We start from the raw sequence: 17,340 nt of genomic DNA on the forward strand, positions 1-17,340 counted from the left end.
TGTTGATCAGACTTTGAGCTTGGTATACACACAGAGAATCAAGAAACATTTAGTATGTTAATTATTTAGAAAAAGGCCTCAGAGAAGACAAAAAGAAAGGGATTTGTCTTTTGCTTCTTCTGTTTGTCTTTGCTGCTATTCACAGTGCAGGTTTTTTTTTCTCCATCAGTCGATTGTTGTGTTTTCGGTTTTTAACAACGATTAAGCAAATCTTACAGACAAAAAAATGTGCAGAAGTAAAGAATAGAGCAGGGATGAAGGCATTGTAAAATTACAAACTGTTTTCCAGACTCCAAAAAACACGTTTACACAACTGGCTCAGATCCCAGCAACAACAACAAATTTTCGCCCCACTGCACATTTAACTTTCATCTCTAAAGTAATAATACATCAAACCTATATAGCGCTTTTTTGAACACTCAAAGACGCTTTACAAAACAATTTTTAAAAGTACTTAAAAACAGTGGCCTTCCAACTTCATCCTCATTTAACTCATGGTAACTTTTATGAACTATTCCAGTCTGGTTTCCGTCCCCGCCAAAGTACTGAGACCACCCTCATGAAAATCACCAATGATCTGACCTTACTGGCGCCTCTCAGTTTGTTCAACTTAAGCCCTTTAGTTCCCATCCATCCTCTGACACAACTGGCGTGCCACATGGCTCTGTCCTGGCACCCCTACTTTTCATTATTTACGTTCTTCCTATTGGCAATATCTTCCGTAAATTCAACATTCATTTTCACTGTTATGTGAATGACACCCAGCTGCACCTTTCATATAAGCCAGGATCTATACTCCCACCCTCTTCCCTTAGCTCCTGCCTATCTGAAATAAAATCCTGGTTCACTTCCAACTTCTTTAAACTGAAAATTGACAAAACTGAGATCCTCCTTGTAGGAACCAAATCTATATATTCCAAAGCTGACACTTTCTCCCCTTTACTTGATGGTTCTGTAGTCACCTCAGGTCAAGAGTGTGGGTGTCATCCTCGATAGCGCTCTATCCTTTACCTCTTACATCAACAGCATCACACGTTCTACCAATTTCCATTTACGCAACATTAACCGCCTTCATCCCTCAATTTCCCCTCACTGTGTATTTATTCTGAAGACAGATCACCCGCTATTACCATCTAATGTAGAACAGATTACTGGATCAATGTGTGCTTCTGTGCTTTTTTTGTCTGTCTTGTTGTGTCTCTGTTCTGTCTTCTGTAACCCCCAGTGGGTCGAGGTAGATGACCGTTCATACTGGTTCTGGTTCTGGTTCTGCTGGAGGTTTTTCCTTCCCGTTAAAGGGGAGTTTTTCTTTCCACTGTCGCTTCATGCTTGCTCAGTATGAGGGATTGCTGCAAAGCCATGGACAATGCAGACGACTCTTCCTGTGGCTCTACGCTTCTCCAGGAGTGAATGCTGCTTGTCGAGACTTTGATGCAATCAACTGGTTCCTTTATATAGGAAATTTTTGACCAATCTGTATAATATGATTTAATTTGACTTTGTAAAGTGCCTCGAGATGACATGTTTGATGAATTGGCGCTATATAAATAAAATTGAATTGAATTCTTGTCCATAGCCTTGTCACCCCCCCCCCCCCCCCCCCCATTTCATCACATCACCCCAGTCCTTCAGCAGCCCCACTGGCTGCTGGTTAGATTCAGAATAGCACTCAACATTCTTCTGTACACATTAAAAGCCATTCACAATCTTGCTCCCCCCCCCCCCGCCCCCACCACTGATATTGTCAAAAAAACGAGTGGATGGTTTTTTTTAGTGCTTGGATGGTTTCTAGAAGCAGTGGAGACCTAAACGGAAGAATAACTGCGTACAAAAACATAATTTTGTATAATAGGTCCCTTTCTAAGAACACGTGTCTTCAGAAGCCATTAGTAAAACATTTTGTTTACTTACTGAATGGTCTAAATCCAAAGGATGATCTGAAGGGCCTCCTGCCTAATGCTCTTCTTGCCCTGTCTATCAGCTTAGGTAGAGGGCAGCGTCTTGATAGGTTTGCAGTTGCACCATATTCTTGCGAGTTAAAGATCAAACAGTGCTCTATGAGATGTGTATAACTTGGGATATTGTTTTATAACTTAACACTGCTTTAAACCTCTCCACTAGTATGTCCTTGATGTACTCTAACAAACTGCGGAGGCCTTCACAGAACAGCTGGGTGTATGCTGAGATGTAGGCTCTATTGAATAAACAAGGGACTTTTTAAGGCATTTTGTTGCAATCAATTTTATTTAAAGATATCTTACAAGTCATCATCCATCATCCATTGAGATTAGTGGTTTTACCGTGACCAAATAAAAAAAAAAGAATATAATAAATAATGTGGGCCCAGTCCTCAGCAAATACGTCTTCACACAACATTATTTCAAAGACAATTCTAAACTGAGTCTACTTCTGAGAGGATCATGTCCAACAGCCAGACTTTCGGGAGCCTCTGTGCGCTAGTTATCTTGTCATTGCCTGAAGTGTCTTCAGGATGAGGAATGAGCCCATCTGCTGCTGGACGCACTTAGAGAGAGACAGACTCAGACGCGTTATCAGTGTCCGTCTCCCTCCTCACCTCCTTTTGACATCGCATTACTTTTTGCATGTTCCCAATTCCTGGTGACTCGAGACCCAAGGCTGTTGTCAGTGATTGAATTCCAAATGCGTGGGTGTTTTTGCATTTATGTGCAACACTGATGGAGGGGGGGGGGTGCAAAGAGCATCACGCAGGGAGCGTTTATTGTTATGTGTTTGTGTCTCTATGCGAGTTCTTTCAGCTGGCATGTGGGGGCTGAAAAGGGGACACATCGGGGCTCTTGATGGAAGTTAGCGCTATCAAAAGAAATCATTTTCTCCTCTTGTGGCAATATACATCACCCAGGTTCAAGGCAGAGCAAGTTTCCATGGTTACTGTCTGGAGCTACAGAGACTCTTTTTTTTTTTCTTCCTTTTTTTTTTTCTGTGTCACTAAAAACACTGAGTAACAGTGGTAATCTAACATCAGGATTAACAATGGAGTCCCACCTCCACAGCCTTGTCCTAAGTGCTTGCTGACGTGGGCCTTTCAGCATTCATAATTTTTTTTCCCAGCGTGACACGAAGGAAGTCAGAGCGAAGCGGAAAGCGGAGGAACAATGTCTTACAGCATGCGTGTGTTAAGAACTCACGGGTTATCCAGCAGTAAGACAATGGGGTTCAGCTCCTTCCTAGGTCTGTAATAAGCTCTGAGAGGCACTATGAAGTTATAGAGGCCGTTTCCTGCGGTCTCCGCCGACACAATGATCAGCTTGTTCTTGAAGCCGTAAGCCTTGGCATCCTCAAAGCTGTTGTGCATGCAGCCCTGCAAAAGGAGGGGAAAAAAAAAAACAAAAAAAAAAATAGGGGAGGTATTTTAGGTATGCTTTTATGGTGTAAAGGACAGAGAGAGACGAGAGTGAATGATTGAAGCAGCCTGTAATTGGGTGACTAAGTTGAAGGAAAAGTGACTGCCCACCTGGTCTAGTCGTAGGCAGCAAAATGGTGCTTTTTCAGCCAACAGATGGCATAAGGTGGGCGAGCTCCCAATGTACGGAGAGTTGGGAGGATAACCTTTCACATACCTGAAAACAAATCCAGAAGGAATGAATGATGCATTTTGTCAAAGCAGGCTGTAAAATGCTTTGATTTAAAAAAAGCCACACACTGGAAAAGACAAACAGAAGCATCTGTGGAAAAAAAGAAACATTGATTCAACCATTTTGTTAAATATTCATTATTATTATAATATATTTGCTAAGAGGCTAGTCCTGGTTACATATAATTTGGATGTCCAAATTTAATTTAATTCAGTCAAAAATTATCAGCCATTAAACTTGTATAAATAATAATCCTATAATAAAAAACACAAAAAATTATCCAAAACTACAGTAAAAAATAAAATAGATACACAACGACAAGTCAAACTCAAGACTGCTTCTTTATTACAAAAGTAAACCCATCAGTCTGTTTTGCATGTCACTGGAAAAAATAAGTATTTGATCCTTAAACTTCACTTCAAAACATAAAAAAATAGCACATTTGTGAAACAGGTACAGGTACAGTCATGTATATGAAGCATGTATAATCTCGTTTATCCACCTTTGTTACTTACACCTTACTTGCATGTAGTGTGATACTTAATTCAGTTTTGGAATAATATGGTTTCCCCCCCATTCTTTCCTACCTAATAATACCCTGACCATCGTGGGGTGAAAGTTCACTGCTCTATAAATAGTCTATGAGTGCTTACAAGTGATCAAATGATAATAATCTGAATTTATCACAAAAAAAAAGGTCCAACTTCCCTGTCAGCTTGGCCACTTTAAGTATCTGACATCTGGAACCAAGAGAATGTTCTTCAATACAGACAAATCAGCTGTATAGTGCAGCATAAGACTAAATTAATTACATAACAACATGAACTAATTACATTATTAACATTATTATTGAGTCATTGCTGTAACATGTGGTACATGTTGTATCTCTAAATTGTAATGTTCACTCCATACAACTTTGACGCGTGTACATTTCTCATCTAAAGTTGTGCTTTGTGATAAAACTTAGGAATGTAAGGCAGACGTGTGAGGAATGTCCGTGGAGTGCTGGGGGTATGAGCAAACCTTTGTTGGCCAGTAGAATACTGAAATATTTTACCGGAGTTTGTTACAAAGTTTTCACACTTCCACTTTCTTTGTTGGTGTTGGTAACTCAAAACTTTGGCTCCCTTTCCAGACAACCTTTTTAGACTAAAGTTTGAAGATCAAGGCCACTCAATGACTTGGATGTGTTTCTTCTTTTAGCCACTTCTTTGTTGCCCTGGCCATATAGCCTGGAGGAAGAATGCTCCCATCTAAGGTTGTATGGTACGTGGCCCTTCAATGTGGGAAGGTAGCCTAAGAGGGAAAAAAGCAACTCCACAGCATAATGATTCCCTTGTCCATGTTTTACTGTAAAAACAACGTTTTTCAGGTCACACTTTGGATTTCTCTTCCTCCAAACACAGCAGGCCGAGTGGATGGGAGAGAGCTCGAATACGGTCTAATTGAAACATAACACTTTCTCCTAAGCCTTATCTGAATCATTTAGATGTTTAATGGCAAAAGAAGGCCACTGGTATAAGGTTTTACTTGGGGGGCTGCAAGATTTCAATCCATTACGGGATAGTTCCTTTCTGGTAGGTGTGGGCTGATCATTTGCCTTTCATATCATCCTTACTCCCTGAGCTAAGATCTTACATCAACCCTCATGATAAGGGGTGATTTATGTTTCTTTTTAAATAAATATTTGTTCTATTTCTAAGAAATGTCACCAGCAGTCATCAGCTTCTCCTCAGGCACCTTCCAGCTGATCTTGTAGCTCGTTTTAAGCTTCTGCAGATCTTCTATCTTGTTCCAGGTGTCTTATCCGTCTTGTTCGTGGTGGTAGGGACGTTGGAATGGAAGGAAACACTCTTCAGACTACTGTGGCTCTGTAGGATGTGTAGTCATCCTGCAAACAGAAGCTTTTGGGTTTGATTCCCGCTTCCTCCGGTCACATGTAGATGCAAGGCACTTAACCCGAAATTGCTTACACAGTTGTGTATCGGCATAGGAATGTATCCACATTTACGGTTTGGACATTTGTGCTTTATACAAATACCTGACTGATATCAGGAGTATCTGTAATTGATTGATGTATTCATGTGGCGTCTCTGTGAACCACAAACACCTGCCCATTCTGCTGGAGCCAAAATTATGGTTGTGTTGTAGGGGATAAAATACTTATTGTTCACCCAATAACATGCAAAACAATTTTTTATCACTATCTATAGATGTTCTGAGGACATCCGGTCTCTCCACACAAAACTAAACTACCATACGAATCTAGTAATGTTCATTTCGTTTAAAGTGAGCGAATTTACTCAAACAGCAGTAAATTAAGTAATTGCTGTCATTTTTTGTCTAACATTTATAGCATTAAAAGCTGTGGGCCTGGGATTGTTTTTTATTATCATTTAATGACTTAATTCTTAAAATCCTGAATTCACAATTTTTTTTATTTTATTTTTTATTCAAAAATATCTAAGTTGCAGTTTGACACTGAACTAAAACTGCTATTCGCTTCTCGAAATGTAATTTTTTTGTCCTCTGACTATTTCTGACTTCTGTCAAAAATGTGGCTGGCAGCACGGTGTGACATAATTCATATTTATGTGTTTATGCATAATACAATCCCAGTTGCAAAATTACTCACATGACTTGAAATTTTCCTCATTTAGTTATGTTACAACCAAATGTAGTGCAAAAATGGTGACGTGGAAGGAGAGGGATGCATGGTGTCCATAATGCTTTACAAACACAAATCTGAACAGTGTGCCGTCTGTATGTGTTTAGCCCCCTTAACTCTAATACTCTTAAATAAAATCTAGTGTTCTGTGAAAATGTCAGAGTTTTTTTTAGAGAACATCCGTAGGCAAACAGTATCATGAAAATCAAGGTCAAAAGCAGGCAGGACTGGGATAAAGCACCCACAACACACGATCTTCACCGTGAAACATAGTGGAGCGTCTTCATCATCCTCACAGCATGTTGTTGTCACCACAGTAGCATAATGCAGGAACGTTTTTCAGAAAAAAATTCCTGCCACACTTTACAGATTTTTTTCCGTAAAAGGTTTTAAAATCCTTTATCGTTTTCTTCTATATCAAAAATTTGCATAATTTTGTTCTGGTCTATCACAAAACTCAAAATAAACTGCATTAAAGTTTGTGGATGTACCACGAGAAAATGTGAGTATGAAAATGTACTTGTCACACTTTTAAATCCTTCCTTTTAAAGTCAAATGTCATTCAGTTGTGGTCCATATAAGATGAAACTGCAATGCTTTGGTCTGAATTCCTCCTAATTGCTTTCCCACAAGCCCCTCTTTTGCCCTTGTTCTGCGGTGTGTTTGAGAGCAACTCGTTTTGGTACCGTCTCTTTCATACCCCGCTCCCCTCCAGGTTCCACGCCACCCCATTTGGCCATTTTTGTAGATTGATAGCAGAGATATGATTATCCAGCGCCGCAGAAGCTCTTTATTCCCAAACTGACAAGAAGATGTCAACAGCGGAAAATGCAAGATCAAGTCTTACATGTTCAGAGCCAGAGTCTGACCCAGAGCCAGAGGAGAACCCGCAGAACCACACCATATACACGTATAGCTTTAGCATTCTTAAACTTGGACTACAAAATTGCTGTATAAAATAAAAATGGTGTATTCATGAAATTGGTATCTTGTTTAACGGTTCAGCAGCAAATACTGGGATGTAGCTTTTCAACAAACGTGATAGGGAACAGAGAAAAATTAACTGCTTGAAAAATATAATATAATGATATCTACACAGCACCCGGAGAGACTAAATTCCCCTTTTCTGCACTCCTAGAGATCCCAAGTACACAACAAAATATTTAAGGGTTAATAAAGTCGGATTTTGTGCCCTGTAAGTAAAATGTAGTGAAATGACAGCCACATAATTTCCTGATGCAGACAAAAACCACATGGACCAAAGTATCTTCAAGATTTTCACTCACAGTTTGACTCCCTGCATATCTGCTCTGAGCTGCTGTGTCATACTGCAAATCTGACCGTCTCTAAAGAATACCTTTCAGAGGTAAATGTAAAACAGAAGGCGTACTAAGTCCAACTTCAAGAGTGAAATAAAAACATGAAAGACACAACACATGGTGGAGTAAGCATATTTTAAGTCTAATTTGGGTAAAACTCTTAAAACTCATTTCAAGTCACTTTCATACGTTACAAAAAAGAATATGCATAAAAAAATGTGACAATTTAAATTTGACTCCCAGAAATTAGCATTTATGCCGAATGCTGGAATTTTCCCTTCTACATCCGGTTAAAGATTTTTAAAGATCTGATTGGACTTTTGTTTGTTATAACTAAGGATTGGAGCGGGTGAGAAAAACAGAGTCCTTACTCAGTGGACGAGCGTCCCTTTTCGTCTGTGAAGACGGTGTCGTCTTCTGACTGATCGCTTAGGAGATCACATGGCAGGATCGAAGCCGAGTCAGCAATTTCTTGGACTGGAGCGATGCTGGGCCGGCGGCTGCCTGTCCCGTTTACGGTAGGGGGGACCAGTTTTCCCCCTGATATATTGGGTGGACTTGTATTATGAAGATCCATGGCAACGGTACCTGCAAACACAACCATTCTGCCTCACACTTCACTGCATGGACTACCTCAGCCTGTCCAGCTGTTTATACTTGGTGGCAGTCTCTCTCACCCATGCTTGCGATGATGCTGTGCACAGGAAGCTGGCAGGGCCCGTCGTAGAGTCCTCCGGCAGGACGGCCCTTCCTCTCCTCCTGGTTGAAGATGAAGGCTGAGTTCTCCTCTTTGGTGATGTTGATATAGTAGCAGGTGTCTGTGGCCGCCATGATGTGGTGCGGACCAGGGTTCAGCAGGATGCTCTTGTTGTCTTCTCGCTTTATGCCGATGAGGCATACGCCATACCTGGAGACCAAATGCCCACAGTTGGCAAAAACTACTACAGCTGAAAACAAGATAATAATCGTTTAACCACGAGAGGGCTGGCAAAGTGTTGACAAATATGGGGCAGCAAGTGAAAAGGTATTTGCAGAAGTTAAAATGTTAAAAGCAGGATGAGCATCTGAACTGGTTGCAAAATCAGAGGATTAATCCTCTTAGAAATCTGGGGTTCATATTATCCTTGTGGGTAAAAGCTTGATGAGTTTCACCTACATACATTCTATTAACTGGTTTTCATGCCCACAACGTTCCTTGATACTCCTGCTGGCAGGTATCCTGTCATTCTGGCAAAAAATAGTTCAGAAATCGCTTTGATTTAAACTGTTCCTGAGATGAAGTCACTTGATCTCAGCCTGATTAAGTGTCATTTAATGCGAAGAAAAGAAAGCATGAAGTACATAAAGAAACAATTAAACCAAACAAAGCCTGTAAAATCTCCACTTGCCAGCCTCTCGGGAGGATAATTTAGCTTAGATGTCAACTCACTTCTTGTGAGCATGAAAGGAGGCGTACGTAAAGCTTTTGCCATTATACTCTCCAAAGAACTTGCTGTCGCACAGTCGGATGTGGTACACCTCGTTGCCAGAGCAACATCCATACATCCTCTGCCACTGCTCTGGAGACTGCTGTCCTTCTCTGCAATTGATTCAGACACAACGCTGTTGGATCCATATCTAATCAATCTAACACATGGACAGTGAAGACATGGTTTGAACCCCAGGATCTTTTGGTGATAAAAAGAAAAGATCAACAGTTAAAATAACCCCCCCCCCTCTCTCTCTGGTTGATTTACACCAAATGTTTTTATTGAAGCAGCTAGCGTGAGCTAACGTGTAGTTAGCACACTCATCGCTTTGTAGTTAACCCTTCCTGAATTGGGGAGGACAACGTTGTAATGTAATTCCAGAATTTAAAGACAATTTTTAAAATCATTACACTAGGGGTTGCGGCTATATTTTCCCTGCCCCATCAAGGCTGTCCCGGTTTTGTTTTGTTTTTCCCAAGATAAAAGTTCAGAACAACAAGAAGTGCTTAATAATGTGATTAAAGTTTACATGTTAGCTGACGACCAGGTAAACTGTGCTTGAAATGGGTGAGACAGTTTTTTTATATTTTATTAGCAGCTTAGGGCCGTTAGGCGGCTACCGAGGCCCAGCGGCTAAAACACTGGTGGGAGGGAGGAGCAGCGCTGGCAGAAGGGGACTGTTGCTGCATTTGTGGAGGGAGCTGAGGACTGGACAAAGTTTAAGGAAAGGTTGGAATACTTTTTCTCCTCAAATGAAATTACTGAGGATGCTAAAGGGTTCCACATACTCAAGCGTACTGTTCGCATATATATAAAGCACCAAAGTGGACAAAAGCTGGATGAAACAAGCAAGACTGATCATAGGAGAGTGAACGCCAGACTGAATGAGAGCGCGCGAGACCCGTCGAGAGTCCAGCTTCTGTCCGCTTTGGCGCTTCATACGCATTCTGTGAGCTGCGCGGACTCTCCGCTGCACTGTTGCCAACTCCCCAGCAAGGAAAGTTGCTATTGGCTGTCCTAGAAGTCGCTAGATGAAGTCGCTAGATGAAGTCGCTAGATGAAGTCGCTAGACGAAGCCGCTAGACGAAGCCGCTAGAGGACGCCGCTAGACGAAGCCGCTAGAGGACGTCGCTAGACTAGGGTGACCAAACGTCCGTATTTCCCGGGACATGTCCGTATTTCACGTCCTGTCCCGGGCGTCCCGGTTTTTTTTTTAGAAAGTGAGGAAATGTCCTGTTTTTTAAATTACCTTCATTGGACCATTAAATTGACAGGCACTAGGGCACTGCGCACGGCGCTTCGTGTGACGTAATCCCTGAGCCGCGTCAGTGCGGACAGCCCTGTTCTTAATCAGAAGATAGATAGCGTGGCTGTCAGTACGCTAACAACATGCCGAAGCGCAAATGTATGTTTACCGACGATTTATAAAAGAGTTTCCCCGCTTTCAGACCGGGTCGAGACAAATGGGAGGCCTTTATTGTGCTATTCATTCATTACAGGAATTGTTAAGCATTTTTTAATAAATACATTTTGAATAAAATTATCATTTGTTATTGGAGTTATTGCTGTAGACTTTTACTGAAAAGCATTTTTAATAAACCAACTGTAAATATCATGTTATTGTAGGATTACGTAGGCCTATGTTAAGTGAGTGCATGCCACAGACATCTCTATGCATGGGAACAGAGATCCCCCCCCCCCCCCCCCCCCCCGCTCCAAAGTGTCCTGGTTTTCCCAAATGAAAATATGGTCACCCTACGCTAGACGAAGCCGCTAGACGAAGCCGCTAGACGAAGCCGCTAGACGAAGCCGCTAGACGAAGCCGCTAGACGAAGCCGCTAGACGAAGCCGCTAGACGAAGCCGCTAGACGAAGCCGCTAGACGAAGCCGCTAGACGAAGCCGCTAGACGAAGCCGCTAGACGAAGCCGCTAGACGAAGCCGCTAGACGAAGCCGCTAGACGAAGCCGCTAGATGTCATCATGTAATGTGTAGATTTGTTTATGCACTTGTGATCTAGGCTGCAGGAAGCAGAGGCTTTGGACAAGACAAAATGTGATTAAAAAAACTCTAAACACATTTAAAACTACAAATGCACTTTATGAAATTCATGAATTTTTATACATTACCTGAATTCACACTACAGACATCAAATTTTACCAAAGAGGCTAATCAGAAGCAAACTGTGAGCGAGGTGAATAAGTGACTCAAGCTGTGCGTGAATCAAATTCAAGGAGTTATTTTAGTGCAACAGTTTCATAGAAAAAAAGACTAGATTAAAAACTATATTTACATCCCGCTTTGTAATCCAAGGCAGAAATGCCAGCAGCTTTGCACACGCATAATACATTTTGTTTATGAAAACAAAGCAGAGTGGGTCTCTCTGCTCTCTGCTGTCTTTCTCTGACTGCAAACGATAAACAACCATTACTGTTTACCTGGCTCCAAAGGTGCACAGAGAGGACGTGAACTGGGGCAGCATTAAATGATAACAGCAGTATCTTAATAGTCCTTCACTACACAAGAAAACAGAGTTTGGACGAGCTAGCTTTAGTGCGTCCAACAGGGGACCTGACGCTGTAACAACACCTATGACATATTTTCAGATAAAATATAAGCTCACGGGTGGTGTAAATGAACAATAATACAGTTTTAGTCAGCCTTTCCACTTTATTTCCAAAATAACGTCTAAATATTAATGTTTCAAAATCAGACAACAGATTTTCAGAACTAGGACTCATCCTATGAAGGGATGTTAGAATAAGACTTATTTATTCTAGCAGAGCGGGATGCTTGTGGGCGGAGCCCCAGCACTGGGTGAGATATGGGTTTGCTGGGAACAGGCTTAATACTGACAAGAATTATATTTTACAGACGGAAACCATAACAGTTTATTTTTCATGTCCATGTTAACACCATGAGACTTGGAGTTTGATAAAAGTGGCTCATGTGAATTTAAATTAAAACTGGCTTTGTTCTTTTTAAATCCTGTACAATAAACCATTAATTATAGGTCAAAAGATAGATCGTTATAGAAATATAACCCATTTTTCTGTCCCATTTTGTATGGCATAAAGGGGAATACCGCCACTAATTTTTTTTCCATTTAAAGCAATGGTCATAACAGCTAGTAGGATGAATTTTCTGTCCATTCTGGAATTACAACATTAAAATCTCCTTCTTTAATTCCAAGATGAGATGTTATCTTTAAGGGAGGGGAAAAAAAACATGTCTTTTTTCCCTCCATCTTAACGTCTTCATGTGCAGTGGAGGCAAGTATCTGATTTTGACAGTATATGTTTCCTTGAGTGCAGAGACTCATGGCATCAGCCAAGACTCACTGACTTCAGATGTCAGATTACACGCTGAGAAAAATCATTTGCCACCAGAGAGCTTTTCAAACTGTTTTATCGAGAACTCATGGCAAAAAAAAAGAAAGAAAGAAAAGAAAAGGATAGAAAAAAAATCAATTTAGCTTGCTGAATTCCCTTTTGCCGAATTCCTTTCATGCCCTGCTGTGTTCTACAATTACCAAGATTTTTCTTCTGTGCGCTGGCTTTTTGTTAGTTCCTTTATAGCCTCTTTTAAACATCAGCTGACATTGAACCTTTCAGTCACACTAGGGAGAAATGAGACGGCCTTGGGAGGTTATACAAGAGGACTGACCGTCCGCGGGAGGTGTGAACTAGGAGCGTGACCAAGGTGGAAGTTGCAGGGCACACACAGTTGAGGGCTAACATGGCGTACTTGAACTCCTCCTCGCACACAACCTGATCTGAAATCAGAAAACATGCAACAGGAGGGACACAGCAGCGTGCAACAGTGAGAAACTAACATAACTTTGTAGGGCATTGTGATTTCTCGTTAAAAAATAGTATACAGTGCCATGTAGAACTATTCATACCCCTTGAACATTTCCACACATAAGGTCACAACCAGAAACTTCTAGGAATTTAATTATGATACACAAACCTTAAGTTGTGCGTTATTGCAAAGTGGAAATACATTTTAAGATTTGTACAAATTAAATTTATATTCGACCATCTTTACTGTGAAACCCCTAAATCCTTGACAACAAAATTGCCATCAAAAGCCACCTAATTAGTAAACTGTGTGGGATTTGATCCCAGCATGAATCTAGCTTTACTGTGAAGGCTGAAGAGTTTTTTTTTTACAGAGCATTAGTGAATAAACAGCATCGTCAAGACCAAGAAACATATCAGACAGGTCAGGGAGAATGTTCTGAGGACTTTCACTTATAACACAATATCTCGAGCTCCACAGCTGAAGTGGGAAAATCTATTGAGAGCCCTATTATTAGTCATGCACTCCAAAAGTCTGGCATTTATTTGAAAGTGAAGGGTCTGGTTTTGCTGAGAAAATGTAAAAAAAAAAGAAGTCCTGTAAAACACCCAAGCACAAAGAGTGGGGTTTTGATTCTGGCCAAGACCCGGACTGTTTATGTTAAGCCTCCTGCCTCGTTCTTTAGACTGTTTTCTTTTCAGGCCTGCTCACTTTAATCACCTCGGGTCTCATCTATAAAACTTTTGCGTGGAATCCATACTAAAAGTGTACGCACGGCAACAAAAATAAATATTCTGATTTATAGAGCCATGTGCACGCACACCAGCACACAATTTTGCTTTATAGATGACAGCTGCACCCGAACGTTTGCGTACCTGGTTCAGCCTCAGGTTCTGTCCTCTACACGGCCAGATTCAACCATAAGCAAAGCACCTCATGAATTTTAACGTAAAAATAAAAATGGGTCAGCTGATTGTTCTTTGGTTTTCTTTCCCTCATGGTGACGTGGCAACCACGGAAAAGAGGCAAAGAAACTGTGAGAAAAATTTAATAGTTGAATAAATAGAAGTTGAATAAATGTGAAAATCAGAGGTAAAAGAAACTATGATGCCCACATTAACATAAGTTGTTAAAATAAGTTGGTAAAAAGTAAACGAGGCCACTTTCCCCTGTAGGTTATAGCAGAACGCAATGCTCAGAGTCAAAAGCGGGATATTTGATCCCTGAAACCGTGTTTCCTCAACTCTCCCATCTGCACGGTCCTCCAGCAGTGCCAATGCATTCACCGAGCAGCATTAGTGTATTTGATTGTTTACAGGAGTTAAACTAATTGCCTCACATGTCGTCACAATAACCTGTTGATCTGTGGAACATTGGAGATCGCTGGAGAGAGGAATGTTATTGTAGATAAAATGTCTTGTGGACTTTTATTTAAGATTTTAGATGGCTTATGGGCATTTTTTTATTTATTTGAAAGGTCCCATATGTATAGGCTACTTAAGTGTCACCAGTGCAAGAATGATAACACTGTGGTTTTGGATGCTTATGATCAAGGCGATCTATGATTAATGTCTGATATGGAGTGAAATCGATCGTCGAAGAGGAACCCTCATGCAGTTTGGCTGCGATTCACCACTTTATCATCAGCCAATTTCCCCCATCTCCAAAATAAGCGTACCCCTATATCAGAGCTGCCGTGAGGACCTCACATTTTCCCATAATTTTTTTTTTTAGATCCCAACTTTTGTACACATTTCAGACCCACACAAGATTTATCAGTGAGACCCCTGGTCAGTCAGTCTCAGTCATCTTCAACTGTCCAGACTGCCATCAACCATTTCCTGTCTTTGCTGCCATTTCCTGCCTGTCATCTACCCCATTCCCCTCAATGAACTCTTTGGCTGTTTGGCTTGAATATCAGATTCCCAGATCCAATCATTACAGATATTAAAATAACAAGAAGAACTTAGAGCGGAAATCACAAGAAGAGCAGAACCCGGAGCACGGGCAGAGTAACGGGAGCAACCACTAATGACCAGAGACAACCAGAAAGCTTAAATACAGAGGAGCGGGTGAGTTGTTCAGAGGGATACAGAACTGCTGTGGAGGAGAGTGAAACAGGGACACTGAGGAAAGATAAATGATTAGCAGAGAGGGAACTAAAACAGACTAAAGGAAAACTGCATATCAAGGGGTAAACATATTAACACTAAACTAAAATACCACAGAACACTAGAAATAAGCACAAAACTAAATCTAAAGGAATGGACCCATCTAACGCCTCTCTAACAATAATGAACACTGAGAAAATGAACTTATTGTGGTGAGAGCTTTTGAAAAAAAAATCAAGATCAAGAACTCAAAAGTGATCAAAACAAAAAAAACGAATGAAAACCAAAACCGAATCACCCGAGGATCATAGCACTGAGTGCACAGAGTTTTATTCAGGGCCATCAACGTAAAGGGGGATGATTTCAAATGCATGCCAGACTTTTCAGATTCCCTATTTGTAAAAAAAAAAAAAAAAAAAAAAAAAACGAAAAAAAAGAAAAGGGTTTCAAGACCACATACCATATTGCTTCTTTTAATGTTGATACTACTTTTATGCTGATGTTTTACTCTTGTTTTATTGAATCCATCCTCACCCTTCTCCTTTATTTGTTGGTTCGGCTCCATCTCCCTCAGAAACATAAAAAAAAAGACTGCCAGGTCTTGTAAGAGTGTGCAGTTATACCAGCAAATTTGCAGGTATTAACCTGAATGACCTCACTACCATTCACCATCTCAAAACTCTCATCAAGGCCCGCTCCATTCTTAAGGATCAGTAAATCCTTTTTTGGCTGGTAAACTCCTGCTTCCTCCTGCAGGGCGCAGGTACGCCCAGCCAAAATGTAAGACTAATAAGCTAATATATTCCTTTGTCCCTGCAGCTATTGCTCTCCTGAACAAGCGATGAACCTGCTGTGTTTTTCTTATTTTATTTTTGTGTCTGAGTGATTGCTGTTTAATTGTTTGCCTTTTACAGCGAGATGCAAAACAAATTACCCTACGGGGACAATAAAGAGTCCTTGAACCTTCCACTTCCCATTCATGAACTTTTGAATAGTTGGCAAAATGTGAAAAAAAAAAAAAGGTTTAGGCGGTGTGAGCACTTTTATAATAACCTGCATCTTAATATACACATTTAAGAGCCTTATTTTTTCTCATTCAAATAAAGGACAGATAGTTTTAAAAATAAAAATCTCACCTGCAAATTTAACATGAAACTTATTTTCAGGTTTGAGTATCTGCACGTAGAGAGGGCAGTTTGGAGCAAAGTCTTTCACGGCCCAAGCTCTCAGGATGGTCTGATGGTCCTAAGAGGAAAAATGGCAAATTTTTCACTAAATGGACGACTGCTTCTTCAAGATAGCACTGAATACATTCAATTACGTAACTTGTAAATGTTGAAAAACTTAAAGCAGAGCACATTAACTGCTGTTTATCTTACTGCAGCCATGCGATCAACCTCGTTACGACTGCTCAGGATGAAACAAGCTTCTGCGTCATCCATTCTGCAGACATACAGAGACATCGTTATAGAACTAAGTCACAAAAAAGCAATCAGTTTTGCCACACAGTGTTCACATCAAAGGACATTGTTTCAAACTGTAAAGTGATGACAGAAACTTTTACTGCTTCAGTGATCAGTTTTGCCTTGACTCGTAAAGCCAGACATGCAAACAAGCTGAAATGTGCTGTATATTGAATGTTCAGCGAATGTGGAGCCGTTTTTTTTGCATACGATTAACACTGCCAGAGGAGTGCAGAATGCAAAACAAGTGTGGGAGGATTTGAAACGCTGCCAGATGAAGGATGTAAGCACGACACACACCCAGTCCTCTGGTTCTAATTGCTCTATTAAGACCCTGACAAACGTATACAGTGGTGTTATGTAACCCGTTTCCATCATAGCAATCATTTTGAATGCTGTACCTGCTGCAACGCTTTAAATAGCTCGGTAACAAATGACTAATCCCGACAGAAATAATGTAACTTTACAGAGCCACATTAAGCCACATAACTCTGTAACAACCATTGCCGCTCAGGAGACTTAAACTGCGCTCGATTATCTGCGAGATTGGGTCTTTTAGGGCTGGTTGTAACTCTGCAAAGCAAATCTAAAGGTGCTTTACGATCTTGTGTTTCATTGTACTGCATTTCACTTAGCTAGAGATGAAGTCTGATGCTGCAGAAAGACATCTGGCTTGACACGCAGTGAAAGCAGGCTTTTATTCCCCTCACCAGCATTCATTCCTTTCTCATAGCCTCAATACCTAATCCTCCAGGATAAAAAAAAAATATGCTAAAGATCACCTTTACCTTTGTGTGAAAGTGGCAACCTCACCAGTTAATTCATATATAGGGGAAACAAACTTCAATGAATAGAAACAAATGTTCACACTGTATAAAACCACGCAATACCTCT

The 17,340-nt window shown here is 40.7% G+C and overlaps 1 protein-coding gene across 1 annotated transcript in view; it reads right to left on the minus strand.

Moving 5' to 3' along the window:
- The window catches only part of kcnt1 (potassium channel, subfamily T, member 1), a 49,213-nt gene that overhangs the window by 4,979 nt on the left and 26,894 nt on the right, over nt 1–17,340 (minus strand). The window contains exons 14-21 of the mRNA XM_036140349.1: nt 16,363–16,426; nt 16,120–16,228; nt 12,735–12,843; nt 9,031–9,180; nt 8,279–8,508; nt 7,973–8,189; nt 3,494–3,599; nt 3,168–3,340 (exon numbers count right to left, since the gene is read on the minus strand). Coding sequence (XP_035996242.1) covers nt 3,168–3,340; nt 3,494–3,599; nt 7,973–8,189; nt 8,279–8,508; nt 9,031–9,180; nt 12,735–12,843; nt 16,120–16,228; nt 16,363–16,426 — 1,158 coding nt within the window. The remainder of the gene's footprint in view (nt 1–3,167; nt 3,341–3,493; nt 3,600–7,972; nt 8,190–8,278; nt 8,509–9,030; nt 9,181–12,734; nt 12,844–16,119; nt 16,229–16,362; nt 16,427–17,340) is intronic.

The sequence above is a fragment of the Fundulus heteroclitus genome, chromosome 8 (assembly GCF_011125445.2).
Source record: "Fundulus heteroclitus isolate FHET01 chromosome 8, MU-UCD_Fhet_4.1, whole genome shotgun sequence".
In the NCBI taxonomy this organism is placed as follows: Eukaryota; Metazoa; Chordata; class Actinopteri; order Cyprinodontiformes; family Fundulidae; genus Fundulus; species Fundulus heteroclitus.